General features: G+C 39.6%; 1 protein-coding gene across 2 annotated transcripts in view; it reads right to left on the reverse strand.

Annotated features, from left to right (window-relative positions):
* The window catches only part of DYNC1I1 (dynein cytoplasmic 1 intermediate chain 1), a 183,524-nt gene that overhangs the window by 9,460 nt on the left and 152,941 nt on the right, over nt 1-21,123 (reverse strand). The window contains exon 14 of one of the 2 annotated variants that reach the window (XM_014312120.2): nt 8,652-8,896. In XM_014312120.2, coding sequence (XP_014167595.1) covers nt 8,652-8,896 — 245 coding nt within the window. Of the gene's footprint in view, nt 1-8,651; nt 8,897-17,992; nt 18,053-21,123 lie in introns of those variants that run through there. The other variant, XM_031066801.1, reaches the window with a different exon arrangement.

Here is a 21,123-nt window from a genome sequence, read left to right on the forward strand (position 1 = left end):
CAGGTGAATTGCTGCCTTCTCTGAGATTTTGTACACATCCCGTTATCTGCAAGAGCTCATCCATCATGAAACAGCAGTGGATTTTAATTTGTTGTTTCTTTTTTTTTCCAATTCAGACACAGAATCTTCCATCACTTTAGGCACTGCAGTATAGATTTCACATTTAAATTAAACACAGAATATAGAATTTTAGCTGCAAAATAGGACGTATTAAGACCCAGAGTTATCCTCGGTTGATATTTTAACTGTTACTTTCCAAGTCACGAATTAAGTATTTTTTGTATGTTCAAAATACAGACCATTCTGCAATCCATAAAGATTGAAAACCATAGTTAAGGATTCTCAAAATGAAAACTGCTACTGGATGTGACAGGTTGAAACCACAGAAGTCCCCTGAAAAAAAATTAATTATACAAAACAGCTCTTGTCTCAGAAGTGTTTTAACACCACAATGATAAGTCATGGATTTCTATGAAATTTGCAAATTGCTCCACACAAACTGAGCTTAAACTAAATTTCATACTTGGCAATTCTCCTCTTCCATACTCTCTGCCACTTAAAGCTATGCACATTTTTCAGTACCATTTCTTTTTACATCAGAAAGGGGGTAAAAAATTTTCAGAGAAAATGCCACCCAATAGACTAACTAGATATTTAAAATGCATACTCTGACACAGCTAATATGCACTGACTACAGCTGTGGTTCCCCATAGTGTTCCACAGTACAGGGTTAGGATAGGGGCAGACCAGCTAAAGCTGTCTCAGCTACAGCTACCACAGAAAGCCTGGAGCCAGATTCTCTTTGACACTAAGCCTCTTGACAAGTTTTCAGGAGAAGCAGTAACTGAGGAAGTAGAAGTGAAGCTTGAGTAGTGTCCATGGGCACAGACGAGTATGTCCCATCTGAGCTTCCCTTTGCTCTTTTTCTCTTGCCCTTTACAGTACTTCCCAGCTGAGCAGGAAAATACCAGCAGGAAGACTGTCACACAGAGCTCTCCCTTCTCCCCCTCCTGCAGGCTGCACTGAGCAGAAAGGGAATGATCTCTTACAGATTCTCTTCTGCTGCTCTCATCACTTCGTTATCTGAGTGCCTTCCAATAGTGTATTAAGCTACATGATTAACTCCTGTCACATGTGGCTTGTTCTCTCTGATCCTCTCTGCAGGGGGAGGATCTGGGCCTTTGCAAAGGAAAAGGAAACATAAGTCAGCTTTAAAAGCACTATGCAAATGAATAAAAAGGACTAGGGCCAGAGTTTTGTTGGTTGGTTGACTAGGTTTCTTAAGGTTTTTATTTCATATGATGAGAAGTTGAATAATTCTTCTAAAAGATATTTCTACCATATTGGAAACTCATGTCTTTTTACCCCATGAAATCTGCTGGGGAGCTACCAAGCTGCCTCTGGAGAACTGCTGAAATATTTCATCATGAGCAAGTGGAAGTTAAGAATAAAGAATCAAATGAATTTTTAAGATGACCATTTAAAACTCCCACCCTTTCTGTCTGTTTTCACTAATACCCATTTAATTTCCCTGTCTAATCAACAAATGAGAAAAAGAGGTACTTTCATAAAAAATCTGACACTTCCTCCTTTAATTCTAACAAGTAACACTCAGATAGTAAAATGGAAGTAGAATTTCATGTCCATTTATCTGGAGAGAGAAACAGAACAACCAAACACCCGGGCATGGGCAGGAGGATGACCCTGTACACCAGGTGTGACCCATGTCTGCATCACACACAAGCACATCACAAAATCCTGGGGACAGGCTCCACTTAGAGAGAATGCTTGTCCCACTGTCTCTACCCACTCTGGGACTTCAGCCTTCTGATAGTTAAAAAAATTCTAATTTTTGACTCAAATGAATACATGGTCAGCTTGCAGCCACATGCCATGGTGGCAGCATGTCCCCAGCTCCACTAGGTCTCTTCCTCTGGCCCCAGGCACTCTGCAAGGACATGGAACATCTATATTGCCTCCAGGCTCATGCTTCCCTGGCTTAGTCACAACAAAGTTCTTCTGTCCCTTTCTACAGGCTACTCTCCTCTCCCCATAACCCACATCCACATCCCTCTCTGACACATTTCAAGGCTTCTTTTTCAAAATAAAATACTTTTTAAAACATAAGAATAAGGGATTTTGCGCTCACAGTGCAAAGTAGACTATGACCTGGAAGAGATAAATGAGGAAGAAAAAGGGGAAAATAGATAATAGAAGGTGGATGCTGCTTCTTTTATAACCAAAAGTGCAAAGAGCATTTGCAAAGTTTTGATCTTCTAAACCACACCAGTTTTATGAAGCGGCTTTGTAAGTCTGAAACCCATGATGAGGGAGACTGAGAAGGGCAGAGAGCCAGTGATGCCACACGATACGCAAGAGGTGGCAGAGAAAGGGAAGCACAAGGGCCCAGGCTGGCACTGGAGATAAAGATCTCCAATCCTCAGTAACCAGCCTTAGGTAACTCAGATTAATTAGATCACGGCTCAGTTTTCCCTCTTGAAAAGTACCTCCCTAATAAAGATTGTTATTAGGAACATAAGCCTTCATTCCAGCTTCTTTAAGTACCCAAACAGACTGAAATAACAAGGTAACTCATATCCCTTTCCATTTCTTATCAGACTAATACAACCTCACTGACAAGCAAACAGCCATCAATAGGTGTGTATAGGGAAATTTATACTCAGAGGTATAAACTTGTGCATTTCTATGTATGAATGTAGCTAAGCTTCATTTTAAACTGTAGAAGTATATAAACACTTGGTTTTAACTTATCAACATAACACTGTTTTTCTACAGAGGAATAAACCAGTGCTTACATAAAGACCTCAAAGCGTTCACAGTAACCTAAAGTAATGAATATTGTAATGAGAAACACAAGTATTTAGGGTGATAATGACTGGACTTTGCTGTACTTAGATCAGCTCACCCCCTATGGAGGCTACCAAAGCTTAAAGATTTTATCACCCTAGTAATCAGCAATGGGTAATGGCCTTCATAAAACACAGTAATTAAATTGACTGATTTCAAACTAGTGCGTTTTTTTCATTAGGGAGTTCTTACTTAACCTACTTCAAAAATCCCTTTGTGAATACAGACTATATCAGTCAAAATTGAAATGATGAGGGATGAGGAGCTTGTTCTGCTCAGTATTTCAGACATTATTCAAGTAAAAAGCTGAAGTTCCTGTTTTGATTTTTTTTTTGTCATCTCTAAATGCTTCCAGTTTTAAAATCTTTCAACTTATAAAACTGAGGGGAAAGAGCAAGCAAATCAAAACCATAGTTCTTTACATTTTCCAACAATTCTTAAGAGATTCTGCTTTGTTAAAACATGTTTTTAAAATTCTCTGAGGCCAGGGTTCCAACCTCCCTAGCAGAAATATCAACAGTGAAATTTAATTATCCTTTATGCCTGGATTCTGCATGTTGTTGTAACTCCTGTGTCTTACTTAATCTTTGAATGTTTTTGAATAAAACTTGGTTGTAAGCACAACCCCTTATTATTGCTCAAATTTGCCTTCATGATATGTGTGTGAGCCATTTATCTGTGTTCCAAGAATACTTGTAACTCAACACGGATTTTAAAATAAAATGTTTTATGGCGAGTCTCAACTCTGCTTTTGTGGCAAAAACATTTCCCAACTCAATATATGCTCTACAGAAGCTTTATGATGGCAAAAGCAAACCTACTGGAAAATCTACCTGAATAACTACATGACACAAAACTTAGCTTCATATTTCTCTCTCTGGGTTACAGCAGCTTTTAACTGCATGAAAGAGATGCTGGATATGTGTTTTCCATATGAAATCTACAGTGAAACACAGGGATCACAAGACAGAAGTACAAAGTACAAATGCTTCCCCACTCTAGCCAGAAAAATAAGTGACTCAATAGTCATACCAAAATGTGAGAGCTGGTCACAAATATACTTTTGTTTCTGTCTAGAACCCTAAAAATCTCAGAGCAGCTGTTAAAGGCTGCTGGAATCAAAGGAAATTATTTTATAGGCATCAGTGGGATATCCTTACTGTACCACTTCATCCATGTACTTCAGGGCAGTCACCAGCTCCTCCCTCGCTGGTCATGTACTTGAAAATGAGATATGGGATTAACACCTATGATGGAGCAAATGGGGAAGTACACAAACAACCTAACACAGCAGCCCTAAAAAGGCTTAAGGCAGTATTAACTCTGAAACCTAAAAAAGTCACATAAACATCCACAGGATTCTGATTTCACTGCAAGGAAACAAGGACAGAGGAAACAACAGTACAAAGAATCCCAGGAAACTGCTTTGTTGGCAGAGCCAGTCTTCCTGGATGGTTTTGAGAAAGACATTTTCTTGCTTCTCTCCAGTCCACCTGTCACACTAGTTGCCTGTTAAAAGCATAACTAGAACTAACTCTCTGAAAGACTGCCAAACAGATGCAATAGTTTGTCCTGTAACCACTTTAGCAAAATAATGTGCTGCATTACATTCCTTGTGATTGCAGTTTCAAATTCTGTGATCCTATGCTGCAAACTTGTTTTATATTTTATTAGAATGAAATAATAAGTCATTGACTCACAGTTTCTATCTACATACTCACGGTGCAAGCAGAATATGACCTGGAAGAGATAAATGGGAAAAAAGAAGAAATAATAGAAGGTGGATGAGAAGCTGCTTCTTTTACAAGCAAAGGTGCAAAGAGCATTTGCAATAAGCACGGAAAGCAACAAACATGGTTGTTAGAGAATATTTATGACAGCAGGCACTGTGTAACATCACTGAAGCGTGCACAATGGGAGCAAGCTTTCTAGAAAACAGATCTGCGAAACAGACATGCAGTTAGGTCTAACTATCAATCATCTGAACACGTGAATAAATCTATAGGCAGTGGTCCATGTTCTGTTAAAATCAGCTTCTACCATACAGAAAACTTGCTGCCCAGTAAAGAAGCCATAAGGCCAAAGGAGCTAAAACATATTATACAAGCTATCACAATAATAATATCACAACTACTATGCCAGCAGAAGTTTGAAATTTTAGATCTTGCAGAGATTAAAGTGTATATACAATGATTGGTTATATGTACTAGCTTAAGATCCCATCACACTGAAACAGTTGGATTTTTGCATGTTTGGGTTTTTATTTCATTTCATAATTCACATTCCTTAAAACAGTGCTTACTGATCCACAAGAGCACATCTATATGGACTGTTTAAGTCTCCTCTCTGCTGGAATTGTGTGTGTGTAACTCCCATTAATGCTAATGGGCATAAAGCACACGCATAGAGGAGAAAATAGACCCCTCACTGTGAAAATAAATGTGTTCAGTTATTTTCAGATGTGATGCCAAAATCAAACAACTAAAACTACATAGTCAAAGGAGATAACACTATATAGCCTAACTGAAAGTGTCACCATTATTTTTAACTCCCTGGTCATGGACCCTGCTATGTTCTTCATGTGTCTGACATTTCTTGTTGTCATAAAGACCATGACTGGATAACATATCAACATGGGCCAAATCCTAAATTCTTACACAAGTGAAAACAGCCTCGATCCCACACTCCTTACCTTCACAAAGGATGCAAGGTTAGGCCTTATGTCTTACGTTCTTCACTTAGGTCATATGTTTTCTTTTTATACCATATGGGTTAATAACAGCAGTAAACTTTACTGCTCACTGGGATAGTTCCTTAAAACTGATGAATCTATCAAAGCAAAAATTCCTACCACTTAATTTTTTCCTTAATGGTTGATAGCCTGATGTTTTCTGCTCTGATTAAAATTCACAGAATCAATGCTGTCTAAGAAACAGGTAGGAAAAACTGTTTATCTTGTAAGGTGAAATTCAAAGATATGATGCTGCATTAAAAAATACAGTATTTAATAAATACTATTAAAAATATAGTATTTTTTTCTTCTGCTGGAACCAGTGCTTTATGAGTTTACAGCTGATCTAATGTGACATTTGGAAGAGCCACAAGTAAACAAAGGTTTTTAAAAGGGTGCAGTATAAGTGGAGCATTAATGATTTTAGTGAGTGTATTTAGGGTCTTTGTAAAGTGGCCTGCTGACTTTCTAATGCAAGTAATCACACCCATCTTCCCAAATCAGGGAGATGCACCTTCAAAGAAGTGGATGCTACTGAGTTATTAGCCAGGCAAAGATGAGTTCTTCCAGTGATGAGGCCTTTTTAGAAGATGATGATGTAGGAAACCAGGAGAGTGCTGCTGCTGAAAGGTCAACTTTCACAGCTTAATGTCAGAATTTGCAGTAGTGCTGGGTCAAACAGGAAAGTTAGCTGCTGCTGGGTGCTGTATAGTCCAGCTCCCAGCTCCTTGACCCCAGCTATGTGCTCTCTCGTCTACTCCCACTTGAGTCATTTCATGGAGAAAAACAGCCCAAAGAAAACAAAACAAAACAATAAATAAATACTTCTCTACTGATCTGTATTTCTCTGCACAATATGAGTGGTGACAAGCCCTTCTACCTGCACAAAAACTGGGCAGCAAGGGATGTGGCTAAGGACAGTTGGCAGGAGAACTTTTCTTTTTAAACTGTCAGAGCAGCCCCATCAGATTCCAGAATCTGATCCCAGAATCAAACTCCTACAAAAAGGACAGTCAAAGGAGGACCCCAGCTGAGCCAAAAACTGGCCAGTGTCTGCACAGTGAGTAAAGCACAATCCTTAAAAGGCTGCCATATTTCTGTAGCAGACACTCCCAAGAGTGTACGTGCACTGTGAATCCCCCATGCGTCATGCCTAAGGACAGCTAAGGATGGAATCTCTCATCAAAGAGCTCCTCACAGACTGCCCCACAGGCTTCATGACCAAAGAGGCTGCTACTCACTGTCCATGCCCTTGGTTCCAGGCTCTTGATCTGCAAAGTATTTCTGTATCTCACTTGAGGCTTTATAGTGACAACAGTTGGCCTAGAGAATATATGAGCACCCTTCTCTTTTAAACCAGAAAAAGGCACTAACAAACACAGCAGCCCCAGCAGTGCTGCAGCCCAGATGACCTCTCCTAAATTTCATGCAGGAATTACTGCAGAGACTGATACTGCCTGACTGAACCAGAAGACAAATTAATGAGCTCCTTCATTCATTACAGCAGAGCAGGATTGGCAATGGTCTCTCAGCAGCCTTGTAGAGAGACATCCATTGCTTTACTTAAGCACATAGGGAGCTGAGCTGGAGACACTGAGCCACTGCAACATCCCTGAAGCAGAACTCTTTATGTTACACTGAACTGGACTCACACAAATCAATACTGTTGAACTACTCTGCTTTCTTTTTCAAGTAATAGAAGCCCGTCTTTCTTTTTTATTCAAGTGTATCACTATGACTCATTTTGCAAGATGATGTCTTATTATACACAGGAAAGGTCAAACATTTCAATAATGCTACTTCTGCATAGAACACTATTTTCTTCTGGGTGAGCTTGCAGGAGTAAATAGTCCTGTGAATGGTTTGGTGTATGATATGCAAAAAGAGACATTTCTACAGCCTGTCTAGACTCTGAGACAAGATCAGACTGTGCTGTCATCAAAGGCATTTCCACAGCCTGTCGTATCACTTGAAAGACAGAACAATCATGCAAAACGAAAAATAAATAAAAACAGCTGACCTGCCAGTGTCACAGTGGAAATCTGAGCACAGTAACCTTAGACAATTTAGAGATTATGGTATCAACATGGCAAGAAGTTTCAGCAAACATTTGTGAGGAAGGGCAACTCCTGCACTAGTGAATGAAATCCAAAAATATGAGTCATGCACAAGCAATTTTGCTATGGGCCATAAAATCACTTTATGAGAGTTACAGATAATTCTGTATGCATTCTATAATGTTTCCCTACTGTGTCGAGATGGGTATCTCAGTATCCTATCACAGATAATGATGGAAAACAAATTCTCTACATAAAAGCTGATTGCTCAGAGATTCACCCTTACCTGTTCCAAGGGATTGTAATGCCGATGGAACACTTTTATACTGCATTCATCAACAAAGAGTTAGATTCATCACTGCCAAACACACCGCAGTTTAGATGCTTGTTATAAGATGTAGCAGGGTGAACTGAGAGCAGCCTTAGACACAGAATATGCATCCTGCTATAGTCTATCATGCATGCCCCTACTATCCTTCAAAATGACACCTCTCATTTCCTTCTGTTAGTACTTTTGCACATATTCAGACATATGAAGCAGTATCAAAAGAACAGACGGATTCTGTGCATGTCAGGCTGACAAAAACTTACAGCAATAAACCAGTCATAAAATAAGAGATACTGGAGTATAAAAGGTGAACCCTTTAGGACCAATTTTAGAACAGCATTGCCTCTTTTTGCACCTCAATTTTTTCTTTATGTTCTTCTAACATTTCCAAATGTACCCACAGGATCATTATAAAAAAAGAGCTTGAAAAAGACTGGAAGCTTTTAAAAGAGACTTCTCTCATGAGACTTCAACAAGTTAACTCTTTTGCAATGTAGCTTTATGATTAACACACTGTTGGCAACCAAAATTCAATGAGGACTCCACTGAAAGAGTAAGACAGATTTCTTTCTTCAACTTGGATGTGGCAGTCTCCGGGAATTGACCGTAGAAACAAAACACAAAATCCCAACAAAACAAACCACAAACGAATCCCAACAGAAGATACCTCTCCAACATCATAGACCCATATGCGGCCTTCTGAGTCACCAACTGCGACCTCCTTCCCAGCCTGGGCCCAGCGCACGCGGTTGAGGGCAGATGCTCCTTCTATGGTGACACTGGCTGTGGGAACCTGTTGAAACAATAGGAACAGGAAGGACAATAAATTCACACTGCCTACAAACACAGGGGTCAGTTTTGGATGTCCTGGATGAGTCCAAGTCCCTTGGCATTGCTGGAAGAAGCAAACAACTCTCATTGGCGTGAGAAAAAAAAGCAAAAGGATTCATTGTTTCTTTGATGATGTGCTAAAAAGAGAGAAGAGTAAGAGATTGCTTGGAATGAATGGTAAAGGGCAGTAAGTGAAACCATGTTTTCCCCCTTAGCCCTGGAAACATGCAAAACCAAATCTTTTTTTCCCAAAGTTCACTAACATGGCCAAGAACCAACTGAGAGCAGGATTTTGCTTCAGTCCTGGCCTGGCTTCTGACTCAAGCCCAGATAACCTGACAGTCAGCAGACACATCTCTGCATTCATGCTGACACATCCTTTGAATCCATACTTACCTCTGTGGCTAGATGCAGAGGTTGAAACTCAGGTATTCTATCAGAAAAGTCCTGAGCTAATCACTTTAGAATCAGGACATGGCAGAAGTGAGAACAGCTGAGCTGACATTTTGAAACTCCTACAATATATTCCCACAATTCTCTTTTACATCCCCAGGACATTACTTCTGCTTTAAACACACCTGGATGCTGTCTAATTCCTAAACCCCCTCCCTGCCCCAAGTCAACCAACTTAACAGGTGATCCACAAGAACACATAAAGATTCTGGTTAATGCGTGGGATGAATAAAGCAATGAACATGATCTCAAGAGAAGTATTTGTCATCTACGCTGGAATGAGGGCATCAAAAGATGCTGCAGGAGGAAGGAACTGTGTGGGTGTTTGTCCCAGATAGGTGGATCACTCAGTTGATTTAGGTCACCTCATATGACAAATGACAGTAACCTGCAAGCCTACTAATGCTCCACCCAGCTGCCTTTAATAGGAGAGAACCTGCCTGAGCAAGGAGCCTGGAGCTTGGCATAACAGCCTTCCAAACAAAGCTTTTTACTTTCAGTGCCTTTTAGGTCAAGGCAGATGCGATAGGATAGCTGCAAAAAACAACTCCTCCACTGCATCCATCTGGTGGGAAAAGGTTTTGGTAATGTTGTGAGATGACAAGGGAGTGTCCCAGGATCTATAAGTAGGCATAGAACGAAGGGCAGTCCAGGTTAAAAAGAGGTAGCTGGACAAGAACCAGAGTCCCGGCTACCCTGGGAGGAGTGACAGGTACTGCTTCTGTCCCCATTGGCAGTACAGTGCAGCAGGAGCAGGAATAAAGCAGTTTGAAGGTCATACTAAACCCTGGTCTGAACAAACAAACCGGCAAGATTAACAAAACCAGTACTTTGCTGACTTCATCTCGGTTCTCTGACTGTGAAAACTGAGACAGGTCTAAAGATCCTGGACAAAAATAATTTTAAAATGAACATTGTACAGCTGCTATGCCAGTGTCCTCCTCAGCCCTAATGCCTTCATTGTGTCACACCAGATGAGTGACAGCACGAAGCCAAACCTCTGCAGACTCGCTGACATTCTCGTTGCAGCCGCAGCGCGTGCACTGCCACGCCAGCAGCTGGACAAGGATCGGGGCTTGTGGGCTGCTTCTGGGCTGCTTCCCTTGACTCTCCCCATGGAGGCTCCCTGCTCCCCCCTCACCAACCCTTCTGCAAGGCTGCCAAACCAACTGGCACCTCAAGTGCAAGGTTTCTGCCACAGCTAAAGCATCACCTTGGCAAAGGGCTTCACAGCAGTGTCCTGAGCCCCACAAGAGAAATGCAGGAGGATTTTGTTTGCAGAACTATGAATGATATGAACTATGAAATAATGCTGGATACCAATCAGAAAGCAGATACCATCCTCCCCCCTTTTAGGAAGCCATTCAAATGCAAATAACTACTGGACTCATCTCCCCATTGTGCAAGGCCTAGGTCCTGTCCAAGGCAGTATTACCAAAAAAGCTGGCATGCACTAACTCCTTGTCCTGGGTCTGTTACCCAAGAAGAGTCAATGGCTGAAAGCTGACATGGAGTCATTGATCCATGATAAAAATCACAGTAGAAAAGAAGCAAGTTTTAATGCTGTGATCATGGATTTCTGAGGAAAAAAAAAATCCAGACAAAGTTAATTTCATAACATTTGGGAATGGGTTTCTTCAAACAGCTAAATGCCAGATTTTAGAGGACTAAGCCACTAACCAGCTACATTTCTCAGAAAACTGCAGATCACAGATATATGTTTCATGTGCAAATATACAGTGCATATTTAAGGCATTGAATTTTCACAAAATCTTTCAGGAGGCTGTAATACATAACTCTAGAGCCGGGGTTTGGTTTAGGTTTTTGTTTTTGGGGGTTTACTTTTTGTTGTTCTTAATACAGCATTCTTTCAGTGTTCCATAAAAATAAGCACGAATGCTGCAGACACAAGACACAACCCATGCCTTTTTCAAAATCGAATGGTTTTGAAAAATCCTGTTACTAATCCACAAAGCTATCTAACAAAATAAAAAGCAATACTGAAACAGTCTTTAAAAATCCAAAGAAAAAACCTTTTCTCCAGTGATATGGAGAGAAATATAGTCAAACCATAGTATCTTAAAATAGATTTGTCTGTTCTCAGTAGTGATAGTTTAAATTACATACGCCTATTTTAGACTTCAAGGTAAGAGTTTATTTATAATGGTAGCATTATGTTTTTAAAATCACATTTGAAATACCTTACAAATTCTCTGAAGTTGGTGCTTGTCAGATTTTAAACAATTTTGAAATGAAATTTTAACAGATAACAGATTAAGAAAGATGCAGTCAGAAAAACCTGCATGATAAGAATACAGCTTTTTATTATTATTTTCACTGCCTATGTAGTGTCAAAACTTGCTTGCAAATACATCTCTTGCCTGTTTGTAGATATAGACACCATCCTCACACTTTAAAAGCTAAGGTACAACATACAAAAATCCCAAGAAACATCTGACAGGATAACACAGAAGAAATAAGCAACTTTGTAAGTCAGTTTCATATCAGCTCATACATAAATAAGACTCATCAAGCACCAAGAGATCTTCTTCAATCTTGATCAAAAAATAAATGTTACGGATCTATCAGTAAGAAATCAGCATTTGTTATCCTGAAGCTTTTTGCAAACCTCACTACACTGATCCAGAAAAATAATATTCAGTTTGCAAAAGAATGATGAAGTGGGTAAGGATTTTTTTTCTTTTCAACTTTTTAAAATATGCATTTATCAGATATAAAATAAAACATTATGATTTTCCTTGCTATTACAAAAATAATTTCTGATATGCAGAAATAAACATGAAGTACACCAATAGCCTTGCAACTTTGCAACGAGATTTTGAAAATAATTATTACACTGATTAAATCCTTGGTACAGTCCAATGATCTAAGTTATTTGATCAGAAAGCATCTAGCTCTCAGGAAAAATATCTCAAATAAATACAGAGAGCAACACTAGTGGAAACTCTGCTGAGATTAAAAAATTTGAAGGTAGCATATTGTAACTAAACCCAGGTGTTTTCTTAATTGATTTTCAAAATGATACCTAAATATTAATGTGGCTTATTCCCCAAATTAAACAAAGCCAGGACTCCTTAATAACAATCACATCTAGTTCTTACACAGAGTTTTTATCAATAGCTAGCAGTTAAACACAGTAATAGACCTGTCATTTTCTACTGTCTTCACAAATACTTTGACATCACATATCTGACATCTAAAAGTAATAACGATCTAAAAAATAGGTGTTTCAAGATCTCTTATTACAAAGGCAGAAGTGCTGACAAGGAGTTTTTCTTAGCAAATAGCTGGGCAGACTTAAACGGTATAATCAATTACAGAAATCTGGAAAATTATTAGCTAATTATGACCTACCAGATAGAGGGTAAAAGCAAACAACGATCACTTTCAGTTACGATTCTTAGAAGATTTGTTTGCAGTTCTCTCTTTCAGAGATACTTTTGTTGCTTCTCCTGCGTAAAAAAACTTCATATCTATTCAGACTCTATCAGTATATCATTTATACTGATTTTTTTATTTGTTTCATCACTGTTTAGTAAGGAAAGCAAATTATATTTCTGTGTCCAGAGACCCAAATTTGATCCTCACAAAAACAAAAAGCACGGATACCATGGAAATAATTCCAGTCTGATCCTACATGAGAGCTGATTTTGACCTCTGAGAACGGAAATAATTTGTGAAATCAGGGGGTGGCCTAGCATGCAGAATAAAAGCAGGATGAAGCTTGAAATTAATTCTTTTTTTTGATGTTCCTATATATTTATATGTAAACAGACTGAAAGCAGCAGTGGTTTGCTACGTACAGCCTTATTATTGATGGGAATGGGATCAAGCAGTCCAGACTAATTTTTTGGAAAGAAATTATGGTCTCCTTGAGTAAAATGGCAAAACATCAGTTGATTTCAATTTCAGCCCTGGTACTTGGGGGGAAAGGAATTTTTTTTTTTTTCTTCTCAAAATGCTGGGTTTTATGCTCTGTGTTTAAGCCTGCATTAATGAGAACACCTGAAGGATATGTCCCTCCCTTCCCAAAATAAATTCTTAGGAGACTCCTCCTGAATATCCTGCAGCTGTATGTGCTCTAATTAAAAAGGCTGCACTGCTTCCTGCTCAGAGCACTTCAAAAGGCCGCACTGCTCCCCTTGACAGTGCAGTGCCCGGTGCTGGTTCCTCTTACCTGTCCGTGCTTATTTATGGCAAGCACGACTCACTGGAAGCCATAAACTGCACCCGTATTTTACTCTGACTGAAACGCACAGCAGGTTTATGTGAAAGGTATATTAATGATCCAACTAATCTTAAAAAAAAAAAAATTAAAAATAGAGTGTAAGGAAGAAAATACTGCCGCTTGCTCTTCCATCTTCTCTTTTTTTGGGACATAAAAAGAAACTCACCAGTTAATATGTGGCCTTTTATTTTTTTACAGTCTGCTTGTTCTTAGTTTTACATTGCATTAAGTAAAAACAAGGAAGACAGTGCGTAGAAAAATACTTCAATTTTTGTGCTAGAAACTGATTACTGGCCATCTAAGATTGACCTCAGCTGATAACAAGTTTTCTGAAAATCATTTTTGGGTGAAACTCAAAAAAAAAAATCTATTTAAGCCTCTGGTGTTTTTAAAAATTTGAAATAATAATAAGAAAAACCCGAGGTTTGGCACATTTAGAAAGATACTTTTTAAAAAACAGTGTTTATCAGTCGCAATCTTTGCTAAAAGTGCTCTGATTAATCCTTTCTCACCAGTGAAATTCAAACGCGAGATCTTTCCTTTCCAATGGTCCCCGGTATTTAGCTAATACCAGTGAAAAGAAAAGGTAGTTATTTGCATTTTTACCTTTAAGTTCTACAGCAAAGTGTAAAGATAAAAAAAAAGGGTGAGGATGTAAAGCCTCAGATAACGTGTGGGAGAGATGCCCTATGCTTTAAAAGACTGAAGCAGGGTACCAAGCGCCTCAAAGGCGGGATGCGAGGGGAGATGCAGGGGCACACGCTTGGTTTCTGACACGCTGGAGGGGCTGGCACGAGGCTTCCAAGTTCCAGTCCCCAGAGCCTGTGGGGCAGAGGACAATAAATTCAGAGGGAGAGCAAGTCTCGCCGTCCAACACGAGCCCGGTCCTGCTGGCGCTCAGGGGCAGCGTGCCCGGGCTGCCGAGGTGTGACCCCCTGGGTTTGGGCCGGAATCGCAAACCGGGCTCTCGGAGCGTCGGAAACGGGGAGGGGGGATAAAAACAAACAAACAAACAAACAGAAAATGGAAATCAGGAATCAAATCACTCTTTCACAGGAGGGGAAACAATCACTTTGCAATGATAACCTCAAACATGAAATGGATTACTCTCCAAAGACATGTTTCCCGGCTTTTTTTAGATAGATGCAGCTCATATATGTAGTTAAGGTAACAACTGCATTTACTATAGCCTGCTTCCTAAGGAGGTCTCTAACTTGTTTCAAAGTTTACAGTTATCTTTCCCAGCTTTTCTCCCCAGAAGAAGAAAGGATCAAGCTACAGAACAGATATAGGTAAGAGTACAAAATCATGAGATGAGAATTAAGGTTTGATAAAAGAGATTGCTAGTTTTCTTTTTTTTCCCCCCTGAAATACAGCATGAAATAGGGTTTGTTTACATTTAAAAAATACTTTTAAAATTCCTGTTTAATTATAGTATATCTTCCTCATGGATAATTCTCAATCTTTTCAAAGGCAATGCATTTAGGACATTTTAAAGAGTCATTTACATATAAAACTCTGCCAAATCCTTTCCCACAAGTTTAGCTGAGCGAATTCTTCCAATATTTGTGTACATTTCAATGGTGGCATGGGACAGATCCTGTATAAAAGAAAATAAACCATTATGAGCTTTATGTATTTTTGGCAGCTGTATGGTTATTTCACACAAACTCATAGCCAGAGACTAAGTTACTGCAACAAAATGCCCAGAATGAGTCACATTTGCCCTGAGCACAAAATACACAGAAGTTTGTAACAGGTTACCTTCACTGCTCCTGCAGCTGGTCATATGCCACATCTGTGAATGCTAACTTACAGTCAGAATAATTATTTTCACAAGAGGAATGCCTTAAAGGAATTTTGTTTGCCTTCCCAAATTGAAGTTTATCCCTCATCTTTAGGCTTTAATCTCCAATGCAGCCACAGTGTCCAGGTGTCACCTTCCTCCCCTTGCCCAAAGCTTTAATAACAGCAGCAAACCTTTCTCACAAAATTAGCAGTTACAACACACACAGTGTTCAACCATCCAAATTCTTTCAGAAGTCCATAATAAACTCGGGCCAGATATGTAAAAATATAAAAAATACATCGTGTAATTGTTCCTCATGAATTATTCATCGCATCTGGCTTGTCTTTAATTTTTGCATAATGGCTTCGCTAATCCCCGATCAATTAATGGAAAATGAAATTTGAATGATAATGAAAACTCCAGAGATGAAAGAAATTAAGTATTCTCATGGCTTATGACAGAAATCTAAACAATGGGACTTCTCCGAGGGTCTCCCTGAGTGCCTCCCTCCTCCTGCCGTTCCCTGCCGCCTCCCTGGCGAGCGCGGCCCGGCGGGACGGGCGCCCTCGGTCCCCCCGCGGTCCCCCGGCCCCGGGAAATGCAGCATCACTGAGCGGGCCGTGTAAGTGTCCGGGTGGCACCCCTACAACATCTCGGTCAGGTCCCTCTGGAATGCACCCTCGTGCATTTTACAAAGCAAACACTGTCCGGAGTGCCTCAATGCATAGCCGTGCGTTATTTTTCCAAAAAGTAGAGTGACCAATTGCAATTGTTATATAGCTTTCCTGTCATATTATTAATTTAAAGTGATAATGCAGTCGGTTTGACATCTATTTACACACAGGTCCTTGCTAGGTTTGGTTTTGGTCCTCTTGCACCCCATGGCGCTTGGATGGCTGTTGGGGCTGGGAGCACTGCAGGGTCAGCACACGGGACAGGTGTGTGTCCATCTCCGTGCTGCCGTGTCTCTGAGTGTGGATGTGGTGTGTTGCTGTTGCAGCACTGTACTGCAACAGCAATACTGCAGAACTGTAAACAGTTCTGTAATATTTCTGGCCACCACAGGTATCACAAATATATAAAAATACACAGGGATTTATTCCAGAGGCTGGGTTTTCCTCTGCTTGAATTAATGAAAGATGCTCTGATTACAGGATTGGGTCTTAAATTTTCACGACTTGCATAATGGTTTTTGTCCATTTCTTAAGACTAGCAAACATTTTGTGTAACAATGAAACGAAATCAGAGCTTGACCTTATTACCTCGAATTTGTACACCGTTTAAATTTCTTTTCCCAGGCTGGAGTTTTGCAAAAGAAAATGAAAAAATTACAAAAACTATTTTCGTTCCTGAAGAAGGTCTTTTTCTCCAAACACATATGTGTCTGCCTACTATATTATCAGTGGACTTGCTTACATGTGTTAATGGAATTACTTACATGCCTGTGCTAAAGCTTTTCCAGGGTTTAGGGCCAAATGAACACCAAACTTTTGAAGAGGCAGAGGTATTTCATAGGAAATTTCTAAGTGAATCTTCACAACTGTGAGCTAGGAAATAGTATTTAGAGAGAGCTACATGGATTTCCAATACTGCACTGTGGGTTTTCACTGAAAACATCTAATTTAGGTTCAAATACATCCAGTGTCTAAATCCTGGTGGGCATTGAAGATAGCAGTATACCAAAAGAAAAAGAAATCTGGTCAACTGCTAGATGGATGCTATTTTTCTTATTCATGGGAAAAGTGCTGTACATACAGCACTTTAACATTTAATGTCATGGGAGAAGTAACAAAATTCCACAGAAGTTAAGGGCCTATTAAGATATCAATCAATCCAGGGCAGATTTCAATCAGCATTTCCTTTTTGCCAGCATATCAAAACTTGTTATGATCTTAAGTGTGGCACTTTTTAAATGGCTTTTTTAGTACTATTATGTTATTTTCTACTTCATGCCTAAAGACCAAGGCATTAGAAGGAAGGTCAGGAGGTTTGCTGCTAGTCTATATCTTACTGTACACATGTTGTGTAGTCTCTGGGACACAGCTTTAGCTGATGTGCCTCTGTTTCCCTGTTATTAAAATAAAAACACTTTCAAGGTTCTGGAATTTGAGGTGAAAAGCCTCAAATACCAAAAATGAAATGTCTTTACCATAACAGTGGAAATATTCAGTCAGACAGAAAGTCAGAGGGAAAGTGTGGACAATAGGAATAATGTGGCTTTTGAGAAAGATCTCAGACATGCAAGGAATGACACACAAATTAATGGAGCAGAATAGGGCGTGGAGCACTGCAAAGAAATAAGAAATTGCAGGATTACGAGCAGCCCAACCAAAAGGCAAAATGAGCTGCAGTGTGGTTGGGAAATCAGGGAGAAATCATGGCAGATATCAGGCAGTGGTAGTGGAGCTGAGCTACACCTTCATACTGCCCCCAATATCACTGTCCTCCCAGCTTGACTAGCTGCCAGTGGAAAAAGAGAAAGTATTTCCCATTCTGTCTTGTCTTCTTGCACTGTTTAACCAGGGAAGAACACAACAACTGCATATGGTCCATCTAGCTTCATGTCCTGTCTCCAGTACTAACAGCTTCTGGCCTTTCTTAAAAGTTGACATTTCATCCTGGTCTGAGGGCAGTTATGTTGGTTTCGTTGTGAAGACTCCACTTCTGAGTTTAGGTGTGTATAAATGTTCACAGGACTTCCTTACTGAGAGCCTGCTCCCTTACTATGGGCCCAGGCCTGCAGATCCTGAAATGCAAGGATTTATGAGTAAGAACCTCTACTGACTGCTTTTAGAAAATGCTGAAATGTGGAACCATGTAAAGGTCACTTTAATGCAGTTTTAAATTACCAAAACTTCAGACCTACACAATTCATAACTAACATATGGCTATTATTATAAAACAACTGAAATTTAAACTTGATGAGCTTTCATTCAAAAATATCAACCCACTCTGTTATTCTATAGAACAGAAGAAATAGTTTAAAGCAGTATCTTCAGAAAAACTTGGGCCAAATCTACTTATTACTGAAAAAGAAGAATGTAGGGTGAAAATACAGCCCTAAAGAATCAATAAAGTTTTGCCATTGATTCCAAAAGGACATGATTTGAGCATTTTTAGTGGAAAAAGCAAAAAGTCAATTCCAAGACATGGGTTTTTTTCTCATTTATTTAAATATGTTATCAATCATTTATCCTCAGTGTTTGTATAGAAGCATTGTTTAAGAGGACAATGAAGAGTGAATGTTTCATGTACCCGTTGGCTGTCTAGGAAGTAAGACTTGTCTGTGAAATAAGAAGCTCACCTAAATAAATTCTACACATTTATATAAAAGAGGGGGTTTTTACACATATAAATTTGACCAGTCTTCCACTTATTTGCATAGAAGAATTTTCTTTAATCCATGAGGCACCACACATGAAGTAGCTAATTATCCATATATAGAAATGTATACATATACACAGGTTTTAACTAGCATCTGACTTCTAAAAAGCCATGGAGAAAACTATTGGCTTTGCCCATTTCATGAAACAAGCACTTTTTTACATGTTGCCACAATTTCTGTGGCTGTCAGCTCCACCTAAAGGTACTTTCCTAGACTCTACCTTCAGCAGTACAGATGTGTGGTGACACCACACACTCTGCTGTCTCCACTTCTTTCTTTCTACTCAATTGTCTTCTATTCTAAAGATGATAAGCCAAACACCATACTTCTGGCTCTCACCATATTAACAACACCCATCAGTATTGTGCAGTACTTGCAAGTTGATTCAAGCTGATTTTGTTTCTCTAGGTGTGCAGAAAATATGATAGATTCATTAGTCCTTGGCATAGAAACTTTCTGAACAAGCTAATGTTGTTTAGGCTCAAGCTCAGGCTTTCAGGCACTTGGAAAGAGCAGAGCCAGAGTGGTCCTGAGCAGTGTCTGTTCCTCTGTTTGGCCCTTGAACAAACCAAGGAGTAGGAGTTGGGAATGAGATGATCTTTACAGACCCTTCAACTCAAACTATTCTATGATTTTATGAACCTGGTCCCTGCGAGACCAAGTATTCTATAAATAGTTTTTATTGATTGAAAAAAACCCCAAAACCACAACGTGCAAAATGGTGTCAAAGAAAGACATTTATAAAGAGCAGAGATAACACAAAGGGAAGGTACAATCTTCTGTCTTTCTTTAAAGTGAGTGCTGCAGTGTCACACTGACTAGATGATGTGAAAGAAACTGGGACAGGGCACAGCTTTTGGAACTTCTGCTCAGGATAAGATCTGAGCTTGTTCAGTGTTTTATAGGCCCAGTCTTCTCCATCTTAAAATATTTTGAAATATCAATATTTTGCTGAATCCAGGCTCATTGTTTCCCTTCTGAGTGTGTCACTTAACCAGCCAACTCAAAACATGCAGACAGCATAGCAGAAACAAAAAGCAGATGGGAATATTGAGTGAAATACTCATCAAATTGGCTTTACTCTGGTCTTGACCTTTCCCCCTTCAATGGTGTCCTTCTTGGGACACCATCTAGTAGCTGTTTAGGGTTAGTCATCCATACCTCTCGTGGTGAGGTGAGGGGTTTAGTCCTCTGCTCTGTAGATGGCTCTACTGCTCTTGTAAGCCTTCATGTTCTCTCTCTGTTTATATGGAGTCAAAGAGGCCCTGGTTTTCATTCAGATTAACTGATCTCCTCAGGAATTTTGCCAGTTCTGGACTATCATGTTTCTCCCAAATCTGTTTTCTAATAGTTACAGTGATCAAGGATTATCCAATAGCTCCTGCTTGGATGCTATACTTGTGGGCCTTGACGTAGTTCAGTTTATGCTCATTTTTAAAAAGTCACAGCATTCCCAGGAACTGTTACTAGAAGTCATAAATCAGAGGCAGTAGTTACAGGTACATCCCTGATGGCTCAGCAAAGCCTGTCTGCATTCTCCACGAAGGGTATCATTATCCTGCAGACCCCAGAACTATACAACTCACAACTTGTAGCCTGCTCCACCTTTTCCAGGACTAGCCAGACCTGCAAAGGACAGCAGTGGGAAAGCAAAAGGGTGATGTTCAGCTTTAGCTACCCAATGTCACTGGCTAACTGAAGCACCTGAACTGAGTCACATGAGTAAAAACGCCTTTACCTGCCTTAAAATTCCTTCTGGCAGTCAGTTTCAGTGCTGGATTGCTGATGAGCCTCTGGGACTCAAAGAACATTTCACTGGGCTGTGACCTATCTGTATGTTGTGTCACCTCACTGTCAGATAACTACTAGGTCAGTGAATCAAGTCTAAACTGACTTGATTGGCAAGATAACAGGGTTAAGTTTTAGACTCAGAAGTTTTAGAACAGGGGGAAAGAAATGAGTGTGGAAATGATCCCTACACTCTTCACAACCCTTTTGTTTAAGTGCTGTAGTATTGTTACACTGATTGGGCTTTGGCATTCTAAAATTTGCAGACAGACAAAGCAGAAAACTGTTCACTTTAAGAATTTATTGTTATTGCAGAGATGCTGAAACTGTTGCCTTTCTTAATTGTCAATAATGAAAGAAAGTCCCATATTTTTGCATAAACATGTGGGAATTATTATGGATAGAAGAGGGGACAAGGGTAAGACCAAAAAGAAAGGGGCTCTGAGAGCAGACCAAGTCTGGAGATAACCTGATGATTACATTTTTGTGGTTTCCCTCAAAGTCAAAGCGCCACAAGTGAGTATAAAAGAAAGAAGCAAAGGAAAAAAGGTTTGATGATTGGCACAGGCGGTTTTAATGAGAACTGATCTTAATGTGTAATACTATGGTATGAAGAAAAAAATAAAAGAACTTGGAAAGTCAGA

Source organism: Geospiza fortis, unplaced genomic scaffold, assembly GCF_000277835.1.
Source record: "Geospiza fortis unplaced genomic scaffold, GeoFor_1.0 scaffold138, whole genome shotgun sequence".
Lineage (NCBI taxonomy): Eukaryota > Metazoa > Chordata > Aves > Passeriformes > Thraupidae > Geospiza > Geospiza fortis.